Source organism: Chiloscyllium punctatum, chromosome 10, assembly GCF_047496795.1.
Source record: "Chiloscyllium punctatum isolate Juve2018m chromosome 10, sChiPun1.3, whole genome shotgun sequence".
NCBI lineage: Eukaryota > Metazoa > Chordata > Chondrichthyes > Orectolobiformes > Hemiscylliidae > Chiloscyllium > Chiloscyllium punctatum.
This window is the reverse complement of record NC_092748.1, coordinates 89,570,800-89,597,222: the sequence shown is the minus strand read 5'-3', so window position 1 is coordinate 89,597,222 and position 26,423 is coordinate 89,570,800. Positions and strand designations below refer to the sequence as shown.

Genomic DNA, 26,423 nt, shown 5'->3' with positions numbered 1-26,423 from the left:
CCCTCAAATCTCAAGGACACTTAAAGGACTCTAAACTGAACATTACTTTATCTTCATCTGTATTGAATATTCTGCTCATTTAACTTAGTACTTGTTTGTTTGTAAGGGTTGAAGTGTTTGCACAAATCATACCTTTACTAGTTTTCACAAAATTAGCAGGTATGAAATTTGCTCTTACTTTCGCTCAAGAGTAACTTGTGATTGACTCCTTGCTGCTTTCAGTGGATGTTATTAAACTCAATTTCACTGGAGAGATTTATAACTGCATGACATAGAGGATTTAAACCATTTTAACCAACTGTGAAGTTGAAAGATGGGAAGCTGATGTACCCCTCCTCACTGAACATATTGAATAGTTGATCATTCGTCAGAACATGTAAGATTAATCTCATTATGAGGATTAGCTACAACTGCTTTTGTTTAAATCATTGTGTGAGTGGTGATTGAAGTGTATTCAATATCAGTAAACACATCTTGCATTCTCAATGACTCATTTTGTTTTATTCATTCCCAGGATGTGGACATCTCTGGCTAGGCCAGTTTTTATTACCCATAATAATTCACAGGTATTGATAGACTGTAGGATAACCTAGCACTTGAAATAACACTCTCTATCATTAGTAAATCATTGGCATTCCTTTTTATTGATTTCACGGTTATAATAATGCTAAATTACAATTCAAGAGCATTGTTTAATGCAGACATCTGTCAATAGGAAGGAGCCTAAATATTGACTGGAATGAAGGAATTATTAATGTTGTGATTATTGAAGATATAAGCCACAACTACTGACACTACAAGAACAAGAGTAGGTATCACCACCAACAGGAAACTTGGATGTCCATAAGGACCCTCACCAACTTTTACAGATTCACGATTGAAAGCATGCTGTCCGCATGCATAACACTCTGCCCAGGATCGTAAGAAACTACAGAAGATTGTGTACACAGCCCTGACCATCACAGAAACCAACCTTCCATCGATGAACTCCATTTACATGGCTCATTGCTGGGGAAAGGCTGCTAACATCATCAAAGACCTATCACATCTCAGTAATGATCTCCTACAACCTCTACCATCAGGCAGGAGATGCAGAAGCTTGAATCCATGCACCAGCAGGTTCAGAAACAGCTTCTTCCTGCCATTACTAAACTGATGAATGGACTCTCTAAATTCAAATAATATTGATCTTGCTAATGTTGGTCTTGCCTAGCACACATCCCATGAGACATAACCTGCATGCCACTGTCGAAGTTTTGTTTTCATGCTATGATCTGTATGTCTTTGCCTACTATGACCTCCCTGAACTGCTTGTAAGCTTTTCACTGTACTTAGGTACATGTACCAATAAATAAATCAAATCAAATGTTTAGGGTCAGAATTATGACGACCATTTCAGTTAGGGATCAGTTCAACACTAAATTTAAAACTGTTATGCTGAGTAAAACCACACATATCTTCATTATCAGCCCATCAAGTCACTCTTGTGCCCAGTGGAGTAGCTAGACATAATAGGAGTTCAAATGCACAGCTTCCAAAAACAGAACAGTGATTGTATTGATTAACCAGAAGATTTCTTCCACACAGGAAATATGTCAACGTCATTGCTACCTATGGCGTTGTACAATGCCACTGGTTCTAAACTTGCTTTTGAATGGCTCCCCTTTGAATAATTCTGGATTAGTGGTGCTGGAAAAGCACAGCAGTTCAAGCAGTATCCGAGGAGCAGTAAGATCGACGTTTTGGGCAACCGCCCTTCATCAGGAATGATGAACCCATTTGAATAAGGACACCGAGTCCATATAAACCAAATACCACTTGAAGCGATTCTATACTTTGTAAAAGGGAAGTTCCAGCCGGTGCTGGAATTGTGTGCAAAATAGATTTGAACACAAAGAAAAGTCAATTATGGTACAAGTCACAAAGCTTTGTTGGATGAAGATTATTAAAGTAAAGAGTGGCGATGTGATTTAACCACAAATCCCATGAGGCGGTCCAGACAAAGAATGCACAGCTAATGGAAGCAGATAGCTGGCTAGTCAATGGCAGCTATGTAGCTCTAAAAGATATGGATGCAATACCCAACAATTTCAATGACCTCATAGGAACAATTAAAGTCAGTAAATGCATCTTTAAATGCCACTCTATCAACCACATCCTGAACCTCACATACGGCTAGCTACATCACAAATCCATTACAGCACCTAAAAACAATTTCTATCAGTTAATATTAATATATAATTTCATAATTTTCTAATATAAATATTGTTCTTTGTCTACGCAGAAATATAAATAATAGATAAGATGAAACCATGGATGGGCTAGCATCTATGTATCTTCTTATATTACACTGACATCTGTTTTTCCAATGTACCATGTGCACTCAATAAAGTTCAGACCATGATTTTGGATACCTGGATGAATAAAATATGAATTCTCTTCCTATCAGCATTGTCAGATGGTACTTGGATTGCAACTTGGGTTTGAAGGGGGTGGGGTGGGTGAATGGAGTAGAATATTGACTAATAGAAAAAGTGATGTTTTGGTCAGGTATCAAGAGTTGGTCAAATCTGTAAAATTGGGTTCCCTTCATGGAGTTACTTCCTAACCATTTACTTTAAGGCAGTCAGTTGGACAAACAAACTATTTGCTTCAAACTAGGGAGCTGATATTTTCAATATGTCACTGAGACCCCAAGTGCTTTTGTTGCTTTTTTTTTAAACTTTGATAGCATTGCCTTTTCCATGCCTTAGGAAACCTGACAGCACCATTCAAACGAGTGATTTCGGAATCCAAGAGGTGCATGTCCTAACACTTGGTTGCTGGATCCACCTTTCCCATCTGGCCGACCTCCCCTTTATCAAACATTAGAACAAGATTTTCCTTATGAGGTGTCCAGCCTGACCACAATGCCAAACCACTGAGTGTTCCTATCCCCACACCTTGTCTTTCTAAACCTCAATGTTCCATTTCAGGCCTTAAAGCAGACATAACCCAGCCTACCACACAACAGACTGTCTTTCTCTTTCCATGCTACTGAGATTTACCATCAATCACTAACCCCACTGGGTCTTCAAGCTACACAACCCTCACCCTTCCACTCAGGTTTTGTTGTACTTTCTCCAGGCCTTGCCACATATACCAGGCTGGCCAACCCCTTAGATTTCTAGCCAACCAACAAGTCTCCAATACCGCACCAGTGTTTCAATCCTGTACATGCCCATCTCCCCACAGACACTACGATCTCTAATGACCCCCTCACACCCACCATAGAGGTCTATAATTAGGCCTCAAGTCCACTCCCAGGCCTTTCACATTCTATCCCAAGCTTTAGCAATCAGGCTGGCATCAGGCCAAGGGACTGATGGTGTTGTCATGCTCTGGTGATAAAATCCCATAGTATTTGGAGAAATCCTGACCTCCAGTTTTCCACCTTACCTTGGTTACAACACGGGATAAACCCTCCTGCTTAATTTAAATCAGCAACACACAAAAGATTTATCCCGTGCAGCAATTTGTGGAAATTCGAGATGCCAAGAACTATTTAAAGTAAAAATTAACAGCTTTATTTCTTAAAGTACAGCAGTGAATAATTAACTAACAACTATTTACAATTCCTTCCACTAACCTTTCTTTTACTTGTCCTTCTATAATATAGTCCGATAAAACCCCTGAGTAAGACTTACCAAAAATTCAAATTTCAAAGCTACACAGCTGTTGAATCTTTCCTTTGAATCTTCCTCTGTAGATTTTCTTCTTCTTAGGGATTTCTGTTTCACAGGTCATTGATAGATAAAGGTACCTTTAAGAGAGCTGTGATTTAGGCAGTATGTACAGTGAATTCTGGTGGCATGGCAGTTCTCCTTTCAACTGTTCAATTTTTTTCTGGTCTTATACTCCAAAGCATTGGATTGTTTCATTCGTTTTTAATATACTAAATTCAAACGATTGGAGGTCAGTATTTTGGGGTATAATTTAAACTGATTGGCCAAATTTGAATTTACTTTTGTCCCATAGCAACTTAGCCAGTGTCTGCTGCTGCTGGACTAAATGTCACATTGTAAATTCTCCAGCGCTCTGTGGGATTGCTAAGTCCTCACTCTCTTAAAGGTACAGTACACTTCTACACCTTCATAACACCTTACAGAACCACCCTGATCCATCAAAGCTCCTTCTGATAATTTAAAGCCAACCCTGGATGTGGTGAATGTAATGTAGAACCTGCCTTGTGGATGAATGAGGTGTCTGTCAAATCATGTTCCATTCCTGAGTAGCATTTCCTTCACAACAATTTATTCCTCAGCAGCAGAGAAAGTTTTTTTTTCATTGATTGGTGCTGATAAGCAAAATAAAGTCAGAGAGTCACAAAGTCCACAGCACAGGAAAGGGCTTTTGGCTCATCAAATCTGTACCTGTCAGAAATGTGCACCTAACTCAGGCATAGAGATATAGACTAGAAAAAGACCCTTCAGTCCAACTTGTCCATGCTGACCACATATCCTAAATTAATCTAGTCCCATTTGCCAGCTTTGGGCCCATATCCCTCTAAACCCTTCCTGTTCACGTCCCCATCCAGATGCCTTTTAAATGTTGTAATTGTACCAGCTTCCACCACTTCCTCTGGCAGTTTATTCCATACACGTACCATCCTCTGAGTGAAAAAGTTGGCACTTAGGTCCCTTTTAGTCTTTCCCCTCTCACATTAAACCTATGGTCTCTAGTTTTGAACTTTCATATCCTGAGAAAAAGACCCTTGCGATTCACCCTATCTATGCCCTTCAGGATTTTATAAATTTCTATTAGGCCATCCCCTCAGCATCTGATGCGCCAGGGAAACTAACCCCAGCATTATTAGCCTCTCCTTATAGCTCAAACCTCCAACTCCATCAACATTCTTGTAAATCTTTTCTGCATCCTGTCAAGTTTAATAACATTTTTCCAATAGAACTATTCTGATCCCATTTTCCAGTTTAAGGCCCACAGCCTTTCATGCTTTGGAATCGTAAGATCTTAAATTCTACAATATTTCTATGTTCATCAATTCATTTATCTCGAACAAGCTTTATTCACTTGAAATCCAAATTTCTGACAGGAAATTAGAGATTAAAACAGTCAAAAACAAGCAGAAAGAAATTAGACAAGTCACTAATTAATGTGGAAGCATATTTTGTAATGGTGGAGTAACTGGTTGTGTCCCTTACGCATCTCGTGGAAAGGAATCTGGCCGAGTTATACAGATGCTTCGTCATTGACTTGATGCCCTGTGGCCTTGACTGATTCGTTCAACACCTTGATGAATTTGTACACATCATGATAGGAATTGTAAAGAGGCACAGGAGCAACTCGTAGGACATTTGGTTCCCTCTGGTCACACTGTTGGCAAGAAGAAAAGATAATCTGACTTTTTTGCATGGATAATAAAGTTGATCGGTTAAAAAGAGCAAATGGCTTAAGAAATTGCTAGCTTTACTAAACCACTGTCTTCTAATGTGACTGCACGCTCTTTCATCCAATTGATATGAATGAAAGCATCCATGGAAAAGATCAGAATGTAAACCTTGTGACATATGTGGCCTCTTTGCTCCGATAGTCTCACCTTGAACCACACTGTTAATCCTTGTTGGAAGAGAAAACAGAGACTGGGATGGAAATGAGAAAATGTAGGACAACACATTCTGCTTTGGGTTTTTGGCTCATTTTATCTTGACATTCAATTTACACAAGCCAGAGAGAAAACTAAAAATTAGGGAAAGTAGCAACCAACTATTAAGAATGAAAAACATCATAAAGGTAATCAACCATCTTGCACATTTTGCAAAACATTGAATCATGTCAAGTGGTCTAAAAACTGGATCAGATCTCCAAGGCTTTTGTTTTGATCAGGTGGCCAATTTTAAGTTGAAGTGTTTGATGGTAAATCACTCTGTCATTACCCACTCGACAGAGGGAGCTTGAAGCCACAACAATTACAACAATCACACTTTATTTAAATGTCATTCACCCACTTTCCATCTGTAAAGGCTACTAGCTGATTTTTGTTTTCCTGCCAGCTAGCTAGCAAGGAGAAGGTTTTGGAATGTTCGAACAAAAAAGATGGTAATAGTTGGGCAAGTCCAGAGCAGCGCAAGCACAGGTTTTCTTGTAAGGCTCTGTAGAACACTTCTTTCTTCTGAAAGAAACATGTTAGACTCACTTTATGGGTCACTTCTGTCTTCAAGTCAGCTAGGGACCTGCTTCTATCCAATGAGAAAACTAACATAGCATTCCTAATCAGGTGTCAGTTAAACAGGGATAGATCTGTTTGGCATGTTGGGACCACAATCTATAAGAATTTATGAACCTTCTGCTTTCTAAACACCCTGGCTGCCTGCAGGCAGGTTAATGCAGAAAATGGACAGTGTCTTAATGAGCAAGTAAAACTACTCATTTTTAACTGTTCAGGTTTGCTGTGGTGCCAGAATTGACCCTGAGTTTCATTAGAGCACATTATTGTCAAACACCTCACCAGGGCGAAAATGACAAATGAATTAATTATGCATAGTTTACAAGTTCCATCAAGAGAAGCACTTCATCTATTATCCCAAGGTTGGAAAGCTATTGCTTTGGAACTGTGTGCAGCTCTTGAAGGGCTTACACAGGTCTTGAAAGGGTTATATCGATCTGTCTCTTTTTTTGGTGATTTAAAACGTTGCCTTTATTTAAAAAAGAATAGCAACACCAGACTTGTAAAAAAATACAGTCGAATTAACTATTTTTTTCAAAAAATCTTTAAAATGTTAGTGAAATATAGCTCTCTTAACTTTCAGAAATATTGGCATTTAAGTAGCAGTATTATCCCTCTTTAAAATACTATATTTTTGACAATTTATAGAAAAACTGATTCTTTGTGTTATTAACCTTGCTGGCCCCAGTATTATCCCATGAATTTGAACAGGTAGAATTAATCTTTTTTTTCTTGTTTACCAGTCAAAAACAGATTTGCTACCTGTTTTTGGGTAGTGAGTTGAAATAATTCATTGCTTTCATCGAAAACAATAGGTGAAATGAACACAAAGCGTGCTGGAGAAACGCAGCAGGGCTGGCAACATCTATGCAGAGAAGAACAAGGTTAACATGGTGTGACCAATATGACCATAGTGTACACAAAATGTTAACTCTGTTTCTCTCTCCACAGATATTGCCAAACCTGCTGAGTTTCTCCAACATTCTCTGCATTTGTTTCAGATTTCCGGCATCTGGAGTATTTTGCTTTTATTAAACTGAAAGTGAGACTAACAAATACGTTTATTTCACCGTTGCAGGATGCTAATGGACCAACTGGAATTGTATTTTGAATGGAAGTAATTCCTCCTTTCATGAGAAGAACCAAGTGAACAGGCAAAATACCTACAGTATGATTTCCCAAACAATGTTCAGCAAACAACCAATGGAGTGTACAACACTGCTCTATCTGTGTATCAAAGAACATAGCATCAACTAAATCTTGGACTTAATTAACAAAATGTAAATACCAATAGTTTTAAGTAAGAAACTTAAAATATGGCAATATTTCCAGTGTTACCCACATCATGTGAACATAGACAAAAATGTGTAAAGCTTCAAATATTATTTATTTGATAAAAAAAATAAACCTAGTTCCCTGAGGGTAGTCATGAATGGATAGTTTGTTTTGGCTTTGGCAGTTACCTTTAGTGAATTTGAAGACAATTAGATTCTCACAAAGTGAATTTCTTGCAAACTATAACGGGGCTCTCAATGTGTTTTAAACAGGATTTGATTAAATAAGATCTACCAACACGACAAAATGTCACATTGCAGAAGGTGGTAATCATAGATAAAACACTATGTTTCCCTGGTTAATAGTGTGGTATTTCAAGGTAGTTCTTTCAGTATACTAAAAGGGTTCTACAACAGACGCAAGAAAATTAATTCAGTCGGGCAAGATTCTGAAGAATCATATCACTCAGTAGCAATGTTGCAGTTAATACTTCTATTTATCATTCTGTTTGCAATGAGATGTCATGAGATTTGAAGGCCTCAGAACTATAGTTGCCTCACAAATTGGGAAATCATTAGTGAAGGCTTTTATGAGAGGAATTAAGTGGCAAACAGACAAAAAAACAAAAATGTCCTCTTATTCTCGGTATTGTGAAGGGTCTTACCCTGAAACATGCAACAGAACGTATTGTTCTAAAAGAATATCATGATTCAGTGGATGAGTATCCAATCTTCAAACAGAAAAGCACATTATGATACAGGCTCTGTGATGTGCTGGAAGTGTCAACTAAAGCATATGAACATATGAGTTAGGAGCAGGAGGAGGCCACTTAGCTGCTTGAGCTTGTTCTGTCATAAAATAAGATAATGGCTGATCTGGCTGCAACTCTGCTTCCTTGACTTTCCCAATTACCCAATTTTGCATATTGGAAATCAGTTTAGCTTAGTTGGCTGGTTTGTAGAGCAGTATGTTGCCAACTGTGTGGGATCAATTCCGATCACCAGTTTGAGGTTCCCATTAAGGACTCTCCTTCTCAACCGCTTCCCTCGCCTGAGGTCTGGTGACCCTCAGGTTAAGTCACTACCAGTTGCTTCTCTTGCTAATGAGGGAGCAGTCCCTATGGTCTGCTAAGTCTATGGCGACACAACAATTTTTGCATATTGCTCTTTCAAAGCTCAGAACAATTATTCTAAACTTTCAGTTGTACTGCCAAGTTTTCAATCTGCCAAAATCTTGAGGCAGTAATGGTGTCAGCCCATTTATTGGGGTTGACTACCTCAGCTCTCATTGAATTTTGAAAATTTAAATTTTCTGCTTGCAGAAAAGCAGAGACATTTGGTGTGCCAAGGGTTTGAAACCTGTGGCACGGACAGTTCATATTCTCTGGCTTATAATTGTGTTGCCTTCTAAAAATTCATCACTTTTCACTGTGACAGTAATGAAGTAGTTTCCTCTAGATTTGAATTAGTTCCTGAAAGTCCATTGTACAAGCAGTTTACAAGGTGATTGCCATGCAGTGATTTAAACATATTTTAGCAAGTGTTACAAGTCTCATCACATATGGATTGACGAGACGAATTCCAATTAAAGAAGGTTGTTTGATCCATTCCATTTTTGAAAATGACTGAGAATTTATCTTTAAATCCAGATGGATCATTCAAAATTGAGCAAGTCCTTATAACCCTTTTCTGGGATATTAAAATGAATGGTTAAGATCAGTGTTGTGAGAATCAATGCTGCGATGTCATTGGAGGCTGCGCTTCAGAGACATTATCAGGGAATACTGTGTCACCAGGCATTTCCTGGGTGGTATACTGTAAGGAAAAGGGGGCACAAAGGGACATCCCAGTATGTGTCAGAAGCCTGTATGGATAGATCGAATGTGTTCCCACTCCGAAAAAAGAAAATATTGAGAAGGCATAAATTTAAACTAATGTGCACATGAAACAAAGGTGTTATGGGGCTAAAAAAAAAGCTTGTTCACACAGTGAGTAATTAGGATTGGGAGTGCATGGCCGAGAATTGTGTTGCAGGTAAGTTGAAATGAGACATTCAAAAAGACATAGGATGATTGTTTGGAAAGAAATGGTGTGCTGGAATGTGGAGAAAAGGCAGTAGATAATAGAACATGTGCAGGTATGATGAACCAAATGGTCTCTTTCTGCACTGTAACAATACTGTGATTCGTGTATGCATATGCAATTAGATTTGAATTCCCTACAGTGTGGAAACAGGCCCTTCAGCCCAACCCTACCCTTCAAAGAGTGACCCACCCAGACCCATTTCCCTCTGACTAATGCACATAACACTACGGGCAATTTACCAGACCTGCACAGCTTTGGACTGTGGGAAGAAACCAGAGCACCTGGAGGGAACCCACGCAGACACAGGGAGAATGTGGAAAATCCACACAGACAGTCACCTGAGGCTGGAATTGAAACTGGAACCTTGGTGCTGTGAGGCAGCAGTGCTAACCACTGAGCCACCATGCCACCCCTAATGCCAAGTGGATATCATTCATATCCACTTGGCATTCCTCATTCTGAGACCTCATCTGCGGAACTTAACTGCTATCTCACTCTCCAGTAAACTGATAAAAGGACTCTTTGGCTGCAGCTCACTTGAGCCTGTATGACTCACCATGTGCCATTCCTCACACTATTTTAGCCTCCAAGGTATCTGCAATGCCAGTCCTTGAACTAGTATCTGCAAAATCTGATTTAAAAAATGAGGAAGCTTTTTCTCTGCTGCTGTTCTCTCTTTTTCTTTGTTAAAAATCACACAAGACCAGGTTAAAGTCCAACGGGTTTATTTGGAAATACTAGCTTTCAGAGCACTGCACCTTCATCAGGTAGCTGTGGAGCAGAATCATAAGACACTGGATTTATAGCAAAAGATTACAGTGTCATGTGACTGAAACAATATATTTCACAAACCTAGATTGATGTGAAGTGTTTCATATTTTACAATGGGTTATAGGTTTTACTTCATTAATATGCAAATCCCAGAACTTCTTTCAAGTCCAATTCTTGAGATAACTGAAGACTTTGTAAATAAAAAGTGACTTCTCAGCTCAGACAATGCAATAAGAGAAAGAGCGAGCAAGCAAGAGAGCAAGAGAGAGAGAGAGCAAGTGTGTGTGTGTGTGTGTGTGTATATATGTGTATATATGTTTGCGTGTGAGTGTCACTGTTTGTGTGCATGCTTGGTAGAGTGTGTGCGTGAGTGTGGTGGAGTATAAGCCTGTGAGTGGATGTGTGTATGGGTTTGTGGGAGGTATATGTGCGTGTGTCTGAGAGAGAGCATGTGTATAAGAGAGGGTCTGCGTGAGTGTGTGAGTATGTAAGAGTGTGTGTATGTGTGTGTGTGTGTGTAGTGGGGTCCCTTGTAATGTGACATGAAGCCAAGGTCCTGGTTGAGGCCATCCCCATGGGTACCCGAACTTGGCTATCAGCCTCTGCTTGGCCACTCTGTGTTGTTGCATGTCCCAAAATCTGTCTTGGAGTATAGTCACTCGAAGATCCGAGGCTGAATGTCCCTGACCGCTGAAGTGTTCCGTGGCTGGGAGGCAACATCCCTGTCTAGTGATTGACCGCGCAACATTGTCTGAGCTGAGGTCACCTTTTTTCATAAATCCTAAATTTTCTCAAGAATGGGACTTGGAAAAGGTTCTGGGATTTACATATTAATGAACTGAAATCTGCAACCCATTCTAAAAGATGAAAGACTTAACAACAATCTAGTTATGTTAAATATATTGTTTCAGTTGCATGACACTATGATATTTCACTGTAAAGTCTGTGTCTTATGATCCTACTCCACAGCTATCTGATGAAGGAGCAGCGTTCCAAAAGCTAGTGCTTCGAAATAAACCAGTTCGATTACAACCTGGTGTTGTGTGATTTTTAACTTTGTCCACCAGTCCAACACCGGCACCTCCACTTCATGACTCTCTTGTACATGCTGTGGCTGGATAGGTACCAGGTATCCATGCCTGATAACAGCAAATCAAAGGGAAAATCTGTATTTGCGAGGTGGGCTTGGGCTGAGAAATAGACGTTTATGATCATACAATCAGCAGCTATTCAAGACAGAGTCTGCAATGAGGGTATGTTGGGTGTTGAGATGGGATATAAGATAAGAACGTAGAATTAATGTTCTTAGTGAAGGCGGATGACACATGTTGTCGTATTATCATCTTTCTGATAAAGATTAGGAGATGCAGGTGTCCTTACACTTAGCAGTTCTTACATATGAACAAGAAGCTGGAGTAGGCCAGTCAGGGCATCCCGTCCTAGTCTGCTCTGCCACTTGATACGATCATTGCTGATCCAGTTGAAATCTCAAATCTGCATTCCCAGCTACCCATAAAACTTTTACCCTGTTGCTTCACATGAATCTATTCACATCTGCATTCAAACTATTCAAAGACTTTGCTTCCACCACCTATTCAGGTCAACAGTTTCAAAGTCTATTTATCATCAAAGAAAACAATTTGCCTTTTCTGCTTTAACTGGGGTACCCCTTATTCTTAGACAATGATCACCGGCTCTAGAATCTCCCATAAGAGTAAACACACTCTCCACATTTATCCTATTGAGATTCTTCAGGATCTTATGGCTTTCAACCAATTTGTTTCTTCCTGTTTAAATTCCTGCAGATACATGCCTGAACTGTTCAATCTTCCCTCATGAAATAATCAATTCATTCCAGATATTAGTCTGATAAACCTTCTGTGAACTGCTTCCCATGCATTTACATTCTTCCTTAATCTGATAAATACTGTATATAATAGTTCGATGGCATCGATGAAAATTGACAGTGATTACATGGGTGTGGTTGGCTGGTCTTTAATTCCAAACATTTATTGAATCCACATTTCAAACTCTGCCATATTGGGAGTTGAATCCATATCCCCAGAGCATTAATCTGGGATGTTAATCTGGATTACTACTCCAGTGACATTACCACTACCCATTTGTGAAAGCACTGGCATTGTGCGTGATGGTGAACAGGAGTATTTGATGTTAAGCATAAGAATTGAAATCAGAGAATGCTGATGAATAAACAATAGGGATACCGCTTAATAGACTGTGGCATTAGCAAGTTGGATATGATGTGCAACAATGCATCCATTGAAGTCAATTACGCACTGATATCTTCAGATTTCTTTTGGACTGTTACCAGGTCCTCAGCACGAAACATCTTGAAAGGACGCCAAAAGACAATACCAGATAAAACTAGAGTTCCAAACTAACAACGTGAGCACTTGTTGACTGCGGCAAGCTTATACAATATCACGGGTTATAAAGCGAAGTTGAGAAGAATGGCTGATAACAATGAATCCCTCCTCAGTGAGCTCAATGCATTCTGTGCTCGTTTTAACCAGAAGGTCAGTGAAACGATGTCACCTGCCCTGTTAGCATGGGTGGACCTGTACCTATAGTCACCATCACAGATGTCAGGAGAGCATTCTTGAGAGTAAATCCATGGAAGGCGGCTGGCCCAGCTGGATTCCCCAGCCGGGCACTTAGATCCTGCACGAACCAGCTGGTGGGAGTATCTGTAGGCATCCTTAACTTCTCCTTAGTTCTGCTTCAAGAAGACCACAATAGTCCCATGACAAAGAAAAATCAGGGAAGGCACCTTAATAACTACCATCCCGTGGTTCTGACAGCCATCATTATGAAGTGCTTTTGAAGTTAGTAATAACACACATTAACTCCAGCCTCCCAGATTACCTTGAACCACTAAAATTCACCTACATCATAGCAGGTCCATGCCAGAAACCTTCTTCCTGGCCTGACATTCATACCTGGAACATTTGCATAACATGGACACTTACATCAGACTCCTATTTATTGACTTTAGCTCCATCTTCAACACCATAATTCCAACCAAATGTATCTCCAAACTCTGAGAACTGGGACTCTACTTGCCCCTCTGCAACTGGATCCTCGATTTTCTGACCTATAGACAGTAATCAGCTAGGATAGGTGACAAAACCTCCGCCATAATAATCCTCAACACCAGCGCCCTGGAAGACTACATACTCAGCCATTTACCATACCCCTTATACGCTCATGACTGTGTGGACAAATTAAGCCCTAACTCCATTTGCAAATTTGTTGATGACACGACCATAGTGGATCGGATCTCAGAAACCAACGAGACAGAGTACAGAAAGAGTGAGATAGCTTAGTGGCATGGTGTAAAGACAACAATCTCTCCCTTAATATCAGCAAAACAAAGAAGTTAATCATTGACTTAAGGAAGGTGAAAGGCACGCCCCTGTCTATATCGCTGGTGCTGAGGTGGACATGGTGAAGAGTTTCGAATTCCAAAAAGTAATTATCACCAATAATCTATCCTGGTCTATCCACATCAACACGACAGTCAAGAAAGCACATCAACACCTCTATTTCCTCCAAAGGCTAAGGAAATTCAGCATATCAACATGGATTCTTACCAAGTTTTGTAGATGCACCACAGAAGGCTGCATATTCAGATGTATCACAGCTTGGAATGGCAACCGGTCTGCTAAGACCACAAGAAATTACAGAGAGTTGTGAACACAGTCCAGTCCAACACACAAACCAACCTTCCTTCCATTGTCTCCTACACTTCCTGCTGCCTTGGGAAAGCAACCAACATGATCAAAGACCCCTCCCAACCCGGTTATACTCCCTTTCATCAGACAGAAAATGCAAAAGTTTGAAAACAAATTTCTATCAGCCAAAATGCCACCAATATTAGACATTGCAGCTTCCCTTTAAGAGAAACAGCCTGCATTTCAGAAGTGCAGGCCTTTTACATCATGTGGATTCTGCACAATGCCACTTGGGTTTGCAGTTGAGCAGAGGCAACGTTAGCAGTGCTAAGAAGAAGGAAGCAGCACGGGAACCACTCAGATACATTCTGCAATCATGTAGATGAGGTGGGTGTATAAAACTATCTGCTTCTCAGTTCATTTGGAATCAGCAGACATTGGTCTTTAGTTGACCTCTGCAGATGAAAGTCAGAGCCCATGAAATTTTATTCCCATATGTCTGAATGACCTAAGTATCTGATCCAAATCATGTAAGAATGCCCTTCTTACATTCCCACATTGTGGATGTACACAAGTAGACATTAGGAAATAAAGTTCAACTGCAAAATAAGTAGACAACTGAAGATACTATTGTATTTGAGAGTGTATCTATGATAAGCCTGAGTTGTTAACAGCAGTAAACAACAAATGCCAAAATTTTACTTACAGTAACTCCTCTTTTCATCAACTGCATGAGAATTGACTTGGTAGATCTTGAAAAAACCAATGAGAGTTGGCAGCCTCGTTCTTCACTATCAGAGGGAGTAATGATAGTGACATATGGTTTCTGTGGATTATCTGGAACCTTTGAAAAGTAATGTTTGATCAGGCACTCCAAGTAACCAGTAAGTAAAACAGATTTTCTCCGCAGAGCTTTCATGTCAGTTTGATTGAAGATCTGAAATAAATGGAATTAATCACAAATATATTTGCCAAAGACACACATTAAATACATCACATTTTACAGTAATATAACCCATACAACACTTTTGGATTAAACATTAATTTTGTCCATGTAAAAATATAAAAAATGATAAATTTTCTTTGTTTTGTTGCAGTGTAATAATTGTAAGAGAAACAAACTGTAACTTTCAACTTAGAATATAAAATCTCATTCAACTCTGACACAACAATTTTGCTCTGCATTCCATCTTTACATTCAGACCATGAGTAAATTATTCCTAACTGTAATACTTAAACTGTGAAGAAATAGTTCCGATTTAGAGAGGATGCACTGAATGTTAATGAAGTGCTTGAAGATCTCAAATCTCTCCCAGTTACAAAGAAGCAGAACAAAACAAGCCAGCTTTTTGGGTTTGCCATTCAGTGACATCATAACTGATTAGTTACTCAATTCCACTTACCCGTTGTGATTCTTGCACACAGCGAATAAAACACAGAGGCTTTCAAAAGGTGAGAACAAATCCTGCCAAGAATTTCCTGCACCCTGGAATGATCTTGATAGTCTTCCCAATCTCATTGGGATCAACATATTCAATATAATGAGTAGAACTTGGACAGGCTGTCAGTTTGGGCTTAGAAGTGCCCGATTCAATACAATGTGGGAAAGAGTGAGGTAATGCACTTTGGTAGGAAGAATAGAAGAATACACTATTTTCTAAATGGGGAAAGGCTTCGGAAAACTGAAGCACAAAGGGACTTAGGAGACTTAGTAAAGGATTCTCTTAACAATCGGGTTCAGTTGGAAATTAGGAAGGCATGCAATGTTAGCATTCCTTTCAAGAGGGCTTGAAGGCAAGAATAGGGATGTTTAAGACTCTGGCGAAAGTGAGGACTGCAGATGCTGGAGATCAGAGTGGTACTGATTAGAGTGGTACTGGAAAAGCACAGCAGGTCAGGCAGCATCCGAGGAGCAGGAAAATGGATGTTTCGGGCAGGAGCCCTTCATCAGGAATGACCTGCTGTTCTTTTCCAGCACCACTCTAATCTTGATGTATAAGACTCTGGTCAGACCACATTTAGAATATTGTGAGCAATTTGGGGCCAAGTGTCTAAGGAAGAATGTGCTGGTATTGGAGGGGTTACAGAAGAGGTTTGTAAGAATGCTCCTTGGAATGAAAGTCATGTCATATGAGGAATGGTTGAGGATTCTGGGTTTGTATTCAATGGAGTTTAGAAGGATGAGGGGGGAATTTGATTGAAACTTACAGAATACGGAGAGACCTGGTTGGAGTGGACACAGAGAAGGACACAGCCTCAGAGTGAAGGGACTTTAAATAAGTGTTTTTAAGACAGAGATAGATGGGCTCTTGAGTAGTTAGAGGAAAGGGGAAAAGAATGGAGTTGAGAAACATATCAGTCATGATCAAAGGCAGAGCAGATACGATGGGCTGAATGGCCTAACTTGCATGTATGTCTTATCTTCTAGTAAACTTCTGGATGAGAACATGCACGTGGGTCAGCTATGATCCCTTTAATGGTAGAACAGGCTCAAGGGGCTGGATGGCCTACTCCTGTTCCTCTTTCCTGGTCTTATGGCTGCCTACCTACAACATTGGAGGATTTGAAGGACAATCAGCATCCAGGAAATGGGCTGAGAATTGCTAAATCTTCTCTGGAAGAGAAAAGATTAAATGCTCCTTCAACTTCCCTAACCTTCAACACAATGACCCTTGGATAAAGGGAGCATTCTATTTGAAATTCAGATAAATGCAAATGTTTTAAGTGATGTATAATTTCTGCATTAGCTATGCAGATTGAATTTATAGTTTACTTAAAAGGACTAGTATGACAAAATGGTAATTGTTGCCTACGAGCTATTTTGATAGATTACCTGTCAAAAATCAGCTACCTTCCAAATGCATACATTAAATTACACTACTAATAGAAACTGCTATTTTTTGAGTTCTAGATTACTGATATGAGTGTTCTATTTGCCCTGGAGAACAGTCTGCTCTAAAGGAAAATCTGAAGCAAACATTAAAGCAATTCCAGATGAGGAACAAATTTATTCAGCTCATTTTTAATTAATTTAATTATTCACTTTTTACACCTTTTATGTTGAAGTTTCAGTTGGTGGCATGAGCACAAAATTTGTACCTTAGCTTTCTCCTCTGTGGACTTAACAGGATTTCAAACTGAGCCAGATAACATACTGCCTGATCCAAATTATTTAATGGTGTTTCTATGACACCACAAGGATTCTTGTGGCACAGTAGTAGAGCCTGTACCTTTGAACCATAAGACAGGGGTTCAATTCCTATCTGCTCCAAAAATTTGTGATAGCATTTCTGAACTGGTTGATTAGAAAATCTTCAAGATACAGTTCTTTCAGCTGTGTTACTCTAATGAAAATGTCCTTGGACAATATAATTGTTGTCTCAAATTCTTTGAGATCTGTCTTTCTTGATTTCCAATTGTACTGTATTAGGCTCAAGAGAAGCATCACTAAAGCTCTTTTATAAAGCAATCAAAACTTTTCTTTGTAAAACAAGCGGTGACTGTAACGATACCAAGACTCAGACAAGACAAAACATTTGTCTCTACTGGTGAAGGTTGGGTTGAAAATGCTAGTATTTAACAGACTGACAGAACTTTGGGGTTATGGAGTAGGAGAAGGATTTTTCACTTGAGAAATTCATGGGTTTGAATGAAGGTGACAAGTTAACACTCTAACTCCGGCCAATGGCCAGAAACACATGAGGATCAGTTGTTCAGTTGGTCATCCTGTGGCCACAATGTGGGCTGAGTGCAAAAGCACAGCTAATCATGTCATATTTCTCTTAATAATTTTTTTTTCCTGATTAGGGGGATAAAATGTACAATTTGCAATGCTTCCCAAATATACAGTTGGGAACAAAGGGTGAAATTAAGTAGAGGGTCCTATGTGGGCTACAGTGAGGAATCTGGGACAATTGCAGGCGAATTAGGGCAAGGCCTCCTTTAATATCAAGAGCAATTAATTCCTTTTTCAAACAGTGTTTATTGCATCAATATGAAATTATCAATTGGCAGTTTTGGATGCCTATTGACAGAGATTAATGTTGATTTGTTAACTTGGTTAACTGTAAAATTCACCTCATTAATATGCAGCATCCTATTTGAGGAAATTCCACCATGAGGAACATAGATGTTGATAATTTCCAACATGAAAGTAAGAGCAGATACCTCGGGACTTCAGCTCATTGCTTACTCTTCCGGACTGCTATCTTGGAGACTGGGCAACGACATCTCAGGGTATGCTCCAACCCGCCAGCTGTATGTACCCCATATCCATGGAAGCTACCATCTGATACTAGTCAGTCTCTGAGGACCATCATGGCACATCTTTGATCTACTTATGGGATAGTTTAGCATTTTAAAGTTGCATTTCAGGGTGCATTGGAACTAGCATTGAAACATCGATGCTGAAAATCTTGCTTGGAGGGCCAGGCACCCAACTCATCGATCCAAGCAAAGCACATCAGAGGGCTATTCACTTGCACTCATTCACCTTTACCCACCTGGATGCTCACAACATTCCAGCTTTGCCTTACTTTGTGCCTTCACCCAGAACTATGAGGCTGAAATAATTTCTGTCTTGACTTATCATTGAACATGGGCACAAAGTCAGAATGTTGATCATGGCTGTCGGCAGTTCTCAATCAACTCAAGGGAGAGGCACCATGTCACCGAAGGGTGAGTTAGGTCGATAAGAGATGCAAGAGGATATTCCCACTGGTGGATGCATCCAGAATGTGGCTCAGTGGTTAGCACTACTGCCTCACAGCACCAGGGTCCCAGATTCAGCTCCAACCTCAGGCAACTGTCTGTGTGGAGTTTGCACATTCTCCCTGTGTCTGTGTGGGTTTCCTCTGGGTGCTCCGGTTTCCTCCCACAATCCAAAGATGTGCAGGCCAGGTGAATTGCACATAATGCTAGGTGCATTAGTCAGAGGGAAATGGGTCTGGGTGGGTTACTCTTTGGAGGGTTGGTGTGGACTGGTTGGGCCAAAGGGCCTGTTCCCGTACTGTAGGGAATCTAAGTTGTATCCATTTTGGTGGAGTGATTTTCGCCATGAGACTGAGTGAGTTTTCTTGCCATATCTTACCAAACGCTCTGCAGTAAGTTGCCATTTCCATCCCAGGGCTGAACATCATATTCAGCAGTGCTAACAGAGCCATGACTGATACCAATGACACAATAAATAGAACATAAATAAAGCAGTAGTAAAGTTTGAATTTGCTAATAACACATTAGGCAGAAAGTTACAGTTTTGTAGTACTGCTGTTGGATCTGTTGATGGTACTGTTCTGTCTCAATCAGAAACCTATGGGTTCAAGTTCTTCACCTCCATCTGAGTATAGAAGTCAAGGTTAATATTTTGCTCCCTTACTGCAGGAGTATCATATTGTTGAAAGTCCCATTATTTATGTAAGATTTCAAAGCAAGATTCCATCACCTTAAAATATTCCATTTTGAAAAAGAGCAAAGAAGTGTTTTCCCTGACGTTGTGGCCAAAATTTATTCTTCCAATTACCTGGTCATTATCATGTTTGCTAAATACGAATTAGCTACATCCTACAGTACCAACATCAAGGCTTTGTGACACAGTGCTACGTTTGAGCCAAGAGGCCTGGGTTCAGGTCCCACCTTCTCCAGTGATGTGTAATAACATCTCTTAGAATAAAGCATGTTAGGAAACATGATGATTGTGAAGAGGTGCTTCAGAAATGGATTTTTCTTTCAGATTGTCCTTGACAAGTTAATGATGAAAGAAAACAGTTCGTGGTTTGAATAACTGCACGGAGGCCAGTATTCTGTCATCAAGTTAGCCTTTATTTATGCGTGCACAGTATTTGAACTCAGACCAGCTAACTCAGAGCCAGACCCTAAAGTGAGGAGAATGCTTGAGGCACCTGTTTATATCTGTCAGCCCAGGGTAACAGCCCAAATCAGGGACCTCATATTCAGTGAGAGCCACTTGGCCAACCACATCCACCTGCCTGCCTAAGTCCTGGGATGTAGGCCTGTTCTTTTTCTTGTAGCTTCTCCAGGGATTTTTTGCACCAGATCTGATTTAAACAATCCTAACTTAGACATGGGTGGCATATATGGGGCCATTGAGCCCTTCTCCTGCAGCCAGAGTCTCTCAGAAGAAATTCTCCCTCTTCTTCAGGTGGTAACAATATCAAGGCTGTGACCTCACTGCATCCATCTCAGACTCTGAGCTTTCCTCAATGCAAGACAGAAGGGCAGAGCTCATGGTTCCTGACAGTCTTTCCAGCTTTTCTGAGGGGTCAGAGATATTTTGTTCCTGCTCCATTTGCGAGTTTGTAGCTTCCATGTGGTCCATGTGCCTGCTTCTTCTCTCCACACTTTGTATGTTATGGCACCTGACCTTGCATCGGCCTTGCTTTGTACCAAAGCAGGGCAATTTCTCTGGTTTTAAAATCAAACTTTGTCACCTGAAGCAAACGGTGTCTCTTGCTAAGAGGAGGCATGTGGCCAATATTGGTGTTCCTAATGCTGTTTCACTCTTCCCTTCTGGTCTTCTCCACATCAGCAACACTGCTGGAGCTCCAGGATCAACGTGGATTTCACCTCCCCCACCTTATCCTAGATCCAACCTTCCAACTTGGCTCCACCCTCGTAACCTATCCTACCTGTCCATCTTCCCTCCCACCTAACCACTCCACCCTCCTCTCCGACTTATCACCTTTATCCCCACCTTCATCTACCTATCACACTCATCTCACCTCACTTCCATTTATCTCTCAGCCCCCCCGGCGCCCACAAGCCCCATTCCTGATGAAGAGCTGATACCCGAAACATCGATTCTCCTGCTCCTCGGATGCTGCCTGACCTGCTGTGCTTTTCCAGCACCACACTCTCACCTCTGGTGGAGTTCAGCCAGTATCTGGCGGTGACCTTTGTTCGGGACAATCAATCTTGCTGCCTATAATAATATGCCATCCCCTGCATTATTAGCTCATCATCCAGATAAATGGCAACGCAGGATAGACCTTTTAAAATATTCTCCATCATCTGCTGGAAAATGGCATTGGCTGATGATACCCCAAATGGCAGTCTTGTATATTGGTATAAATCTTTATCTGAATTAATTATGGTAAACTTCTGGAGCTCCTCATCTAGTCACAACTGCAGTTACACATGGCTCATGTCCAGCTTTGTGAAGAACAGCAACTATCTCCCCCCCGCTCCCCCCTCCCCCCACCAACCACCACCAATTACCACCAGGTTTGTGTACAAGTCCTCTATGTCAGGGAATGGATACTTGTCCAGTTGGGGAAAGTGGTTTACCTTTAAAATCCCACAGAGGCAAACCACCTTTCAAGTTTCACAATCAGTATGGCCGGTGCTGCCCACTCTGCAGATTTGTTTATTGATTCCTTTGCTTTACAGCTTCCTGATTTCTGCCTCTATTTATCCAAGTAAGGCAGATAACGATATTGCCAGAAATGATGCTACTCAAAAATGACTGTTGCAAGTAAATTATCTTCAAGAGCATACCCTTTTCTCTCATTGCCACTGAAATAACTGCACAGAGACCAGCATCCCGTCACCAAGTTACCCTTTGTTTTTATGTGCACAGTACATGGACTCCGACCAGCTGGTTCAGACCAGTCCCTTGAGTGAGGAAAATCCTTGACTCTCCTGTTTATATCTGTCAGCCAGAGATCCCTGACAGGACCAGGTTCACAGCCACACTCAGGGAACACATACTCAATGATATCCACCTGGCCAACCTTGTTCCAATTGCGACAATGGTAAAATGTCAAATTCATGCCTTGATATTTTCAAAGGTCAAAATAGTTTGTTTTGCCAGTATCATATTTATTTCCTGTTGGTGAGCAAAAATTTCTAATAAAGTCATGTTAAGCCAAAATAGGCAGGGCAATAATGAACATAAAGTCAGATCCTGCTCTCTCATTCCTAAATATGTGAATCTTTATTTAAAATTAACTATTCCCAACCAGATAAATGCACTTGCCTCTAAGCCGGCTTGTAGTGAACGAACCAATAAGATGGGTGGATTTGAGATTCGAAATCCATTCACGCCAAAACTTAAGTCGAGATCTAAGCAGAGAGAAAGAAACATTCAGATTTTAGTTTTTTTTTAAAATTATTTTTCTGGTGAGTTATGTTTCCCAACATACCACTTTAAGAATCCCATCACACCTGTTGAAAAGGAGTGATTCAAATACTCATGTTGTCTAATGTCAAATGGGTGACTGTCCTCCTGGGATGGAGCAGGAGTCCAGGCATTTCCAGCTAGTGAGGAAAATTGCAAAGTCATTTGCCTACAGTTTTCTGATAATCTTTGAAAATTGAAATTGTGTCAAAGAACTGGAAAATCACAAGTCTCACTGCTTTATTCAAAAAAGGAAAAGGATGAAGAAGGAAATTAAAAGCCAATTAGCAATGTACACACTAATAGCTGAAATTAGTGATAGAAAAGCACAAGTTAATCAGGGTTATTTTGCTTGGTTTTGTAAAGTGCAGGCTGTGTTCAATATGAAATTGGCTTTTCAAGAAATCACGGAACTTATATGGATTTTCAGACAAGGATTAGTCAAGGTCAAGGAATTGAAGGGAGAATGTCAGTTCGAGATATTGATGCAGTGGGACAAAATAATGGGATAAATGGATGTTGTTCAGACCGGCAGAATGTGGATACCGCTCAGTTACCCATTTATAGAAATAATATGGACCTAGCTACAAGAAAAATGATATAAAATGTTATTGATCAGAACAAATCAACAACGTGATGATGTGATGAAAAATGTCGCAGAATCTTAACATATGGAATACAGAGATCATTGACAGCTGCAGTGCATTGTGGAGAAATCTGAAGTAAGTTTTTAGACAACATACCTACATCTTATAAGGTAAAGCTCTTACAGAATGAAGAAACAGCCAGCAGATGGGTGAATGTAATGCATAAAATGATAACTGTATTTTGTTTTTTATATGTGGCTAGTATTGAATAAAGAAAGTTGAATTTGTTTTACACATGGAATAAGGCTCAGCTGTTGTACTGCCCTCAATTCTGAACACTGAAAATAGCCATGAAAATAGATTTCCTGCTGTAATATTAAGAACAAAGGATTGAATTATGGAAAAAGGATTGCAAATCTGTTTCTTTTTTTTCATTGAAACCATAAGACCAGAAGAAATAGGAACAGGTGGAGGCTGTTCAGCCCCTTAAGCCTGTTCTGTTATTCAGTAGGTTCATGACTGATCCAACATTCCTCATGTTCATATTCCTGCCCTTTCCCCATAACTGTTGATTCCCCTACTGATCGAGGATCCATCTCTCAGCTTTAAACATACACAAAGACTCTGCTTTCTGTAGCAAGGAGTTCCAAAGACTTTCTTTGAGAGAAAGAATTACTTCGCATCTCAGTCTTCAATTGGCACCCCTTATTTCTGAGACCGTGACCTCTGACCCTAGATCCCTCCATCAGGGAAAACATCCTCAGAGCATTTATCTTGTCAAACCCTTTTAAGAATCATAATTTTTTAATGAGATGGCCGCTCATTCTTCTCAACTCCAATCAGTAGATTCTCAAACTGTTTAAAATTCACTCATAAACCAATCCCTCCATACCTGGGATCATCCCAGTGAACCTTTTCTGAACTGCCACCAAAGACATGATATATTTTCTGAAATAAGGCAAACAAAACTTCTCACAGAACTCCAGATGTGGTCTCATCAGCAATTTGTACAGTTGTGGGACTTCCCTAATCCTACATTTCAATTCCCTTGAAGTAACGGCCAACATTCCATGAGCCTTCCTGATTACCCACTATAGCTGTGCATTAGCTTTCTTCATCTCATGCAAAGTATCCCCAAATCCCCTTGTGTTGCAGCCTTCTGCAGTTTTTCTCTATTTAAATAATACTCTGTTCTCTTGTTCTCCCTTCCAAAATGAACAACTTCACATTTTCACATTATACTCTTACTTGCCAACCACTGACAGGTTGCCAATCTGAAAAAGAACCCTTTATTCCCACTTGCTGTTTGCTGCCCATGAGCTAATTTTCTATCCATGCCAATATATTATAGTCAACACTGTAGGTCTTAACTTTTTTACTTTTCTGAGGTTCTTTGTCAAACACCTTCTGGAAATCCAAAAACAAAACATCTACGGTTCCCCTCTGGTTAAGATTCCTCAAAAAAAACTCGAATGAATTAGCAAGACGCCATTTCCTTTTAATGAAGCTGTGTTGACTCTGCTTGACTCGATCATAATTTTCCAATGTTCTGCAATTGCTTCCTTGATAATTGATCCCAATACTTTTCCAATACCAGGCTAAACGGCCTATAGCTTTTCAAGTTGATCTGAGTGGGTGTTCAGGGTTTTTCACGTTTAAGACAGAAATTTAGAGAAGGCAAATCATGAAAGCTAGGAATCTTTCTTTTCTATTGGGCCTGGGTATGATGTATTGCTTTGTAGGCAGACTGTAAGAAAATTCAGACAAGGAAGATCACATTTGTAACAGATACTGCCTGATTTTTCTTCTGGACTTTACACTTGGATAGTATGGGAAATGCTTTCCAATTTGTCATTTGGTAAAAAGGAAGAATAGACTCAGGACTGAGACCAGTAAGACAATATGTTTTAGAAGCAAAAGGAGGCCATTTGGCCCATCAGGTTTGGTTCACCATTCATAGAGATTTGTACCTGATCTGTCAATCCTTAACTTGTGTTTCCTCCATGTCTTCCATAACCATTGATTCTATTTGCGATTAAAACCTTGACTATCTCAGCTTCATATATAATTGACAACCCAGCCTCAACAGAATTCCACAGATTCATGACCAAAAAAAATTCTTATCTCTGTTTTAAATGACTAATAAGTGGTACTGCATAAAACAAGCCATCATCCACTGGGGGTGGGTGGGGTGAGCAAGGAAAACATGGAATTTGCAAGGCACTTGAAGTTGAAGCTAATAGGATTGTGTCAAATAAAACACACGAGTTAAGTATTCCTAACACACCTGATCTGTTTTTCAGGTTAAAACTTGTTTGTGTGCAAAGATTCATTCTGTTGCTTTTATGTGTCTCTGTCTCACTGAGACTACCTGGAAAAAGAGGTCTTTATGTATACACAAAGCAATGGGTGTAATTGAACAACACTAAATATTCTGCAACCAACTGATAAAAGAAAAAGAAAAAAGAGAAAACTAGTTTTTCGCCTGAAGTCTGTCTTAGTGGTTGGACACTTCTTTTTAATAACATATGGGTTGATTCCTGTGACCATACTCAATGTAAGGATAAAGCTTAAAACTAAATAATTGATGCTTGGTTTCTCTATCCAGGAACGATCAGAATCAAATTCCAAATGGCATATACATCTCAAGTAATTAATTTTACCTAAGAGGAGTCAGCAATAACAATGTTAAAGCACTTCAAAAGATTATTAATAAAACATAATAATATTGATTAACAAGATGCCTTGTGAATTTCAAAATATTATATATATACAGATCAGCACATCTCCACTTCCTATTCAGTTTTCCAACATAACAAAAAAAAAGAACAAGTTAAATATCAATAATTTTCAACATGGAAGTCAGAGCCAATACCTGTGAATTTCCCCTGGAGTGAATTGGGTGAATGTGTTGAATTGTGTATGTAGGGAGAGCTTTCAAGACCCACCAATATAAGACCTGCAAAGGGAAACACCACCACACAGTACAAAGGACATAAACCTATGGGGTTCCTAATCTCTGCTGATCATATCATATTGGTTCCCTGTATACTGTAAACTTGTCTGCTTCAGTTAGCTCTGACCACTTTGTTCACACAACACTTCTGGTTGTAGAGGTAGAGAAAGAATAGCATTGTTTTAGCATGAGGGGAAGTGGTGTCAGCATTTCTTAAAGCGCTATGTATGCCTCATTCATCTGGCTCCCACAAACAGCAGCCTTTTCACATCTATCCAGGGTATGTATAGTGTGGCAACGTCCAAGGAGCAGAAGAATCGACATTTTGGGCATGAGCCCTTCTTCAGGAATGAGGAAAGTATGCCAAGCAGACTAAGATAAAAGGTAGGGAGGAGGGACTTGGGGGAGGGGCGTTGGAAATGCGATAGGTGGAAGGAGGTTAAGGTGAGGGTGATAGGCCGGAGTGGGGTGGGGGCGGAGAGGTCAGGAAGAAGGTTGCAGGTTAGGAAGGTGGTGCTGAGTTCGAGGATTGGGACTGAGACAAGGTGGGGGGGGAGGAGAAATGAGGAAACTGGAGAAATCTGAGTTCATCCCTTGTGGTTGGAGGGTTCCTAGGCGGAAGATGAGGTGCTCTTCCTCCAGCCGTCGTGTTGCTATGGTCTGGCGATGGAGGAGTCCAAGGACCTGCATGTCCTTGA

The 26,423-nt window shown here is 40.1% G+C and overlaps 1 protein-coding gene across 1 annotated transcript in view; it reads right to left on the bottom strand.

The window, feature by feature from the left end:
• Window positions 1-616: 616 nt before the first annotated feature.
• kynu (kynureninase) overlaps window positions 617-26,423 on the bottom strand; it is a 213,464-nt gene continuing 187,657 nt past the window's right edge. Inside the window, exons 12-14 of the mRNA XM_072579727.1 lie at window positions 22,042-22,127; window positions 14,755-14,985; window positions 617-5,373 (exon numbers count right to left, since the gene is read on the bottom strand). Of these exons, the coding sequence (XP_072435828.1) occupies window positions 5,230-5,373; window positions 14,755-14,985; window positions 22,042-22,127 (461 nt within the window). The 3' untranslated portion in view covers window positions 617-5,229. The remainder of the gene's footprint in view (window positions 5,374-14,754; window positions 14,986-22,041; window positions 22,128-26,423) is intronic.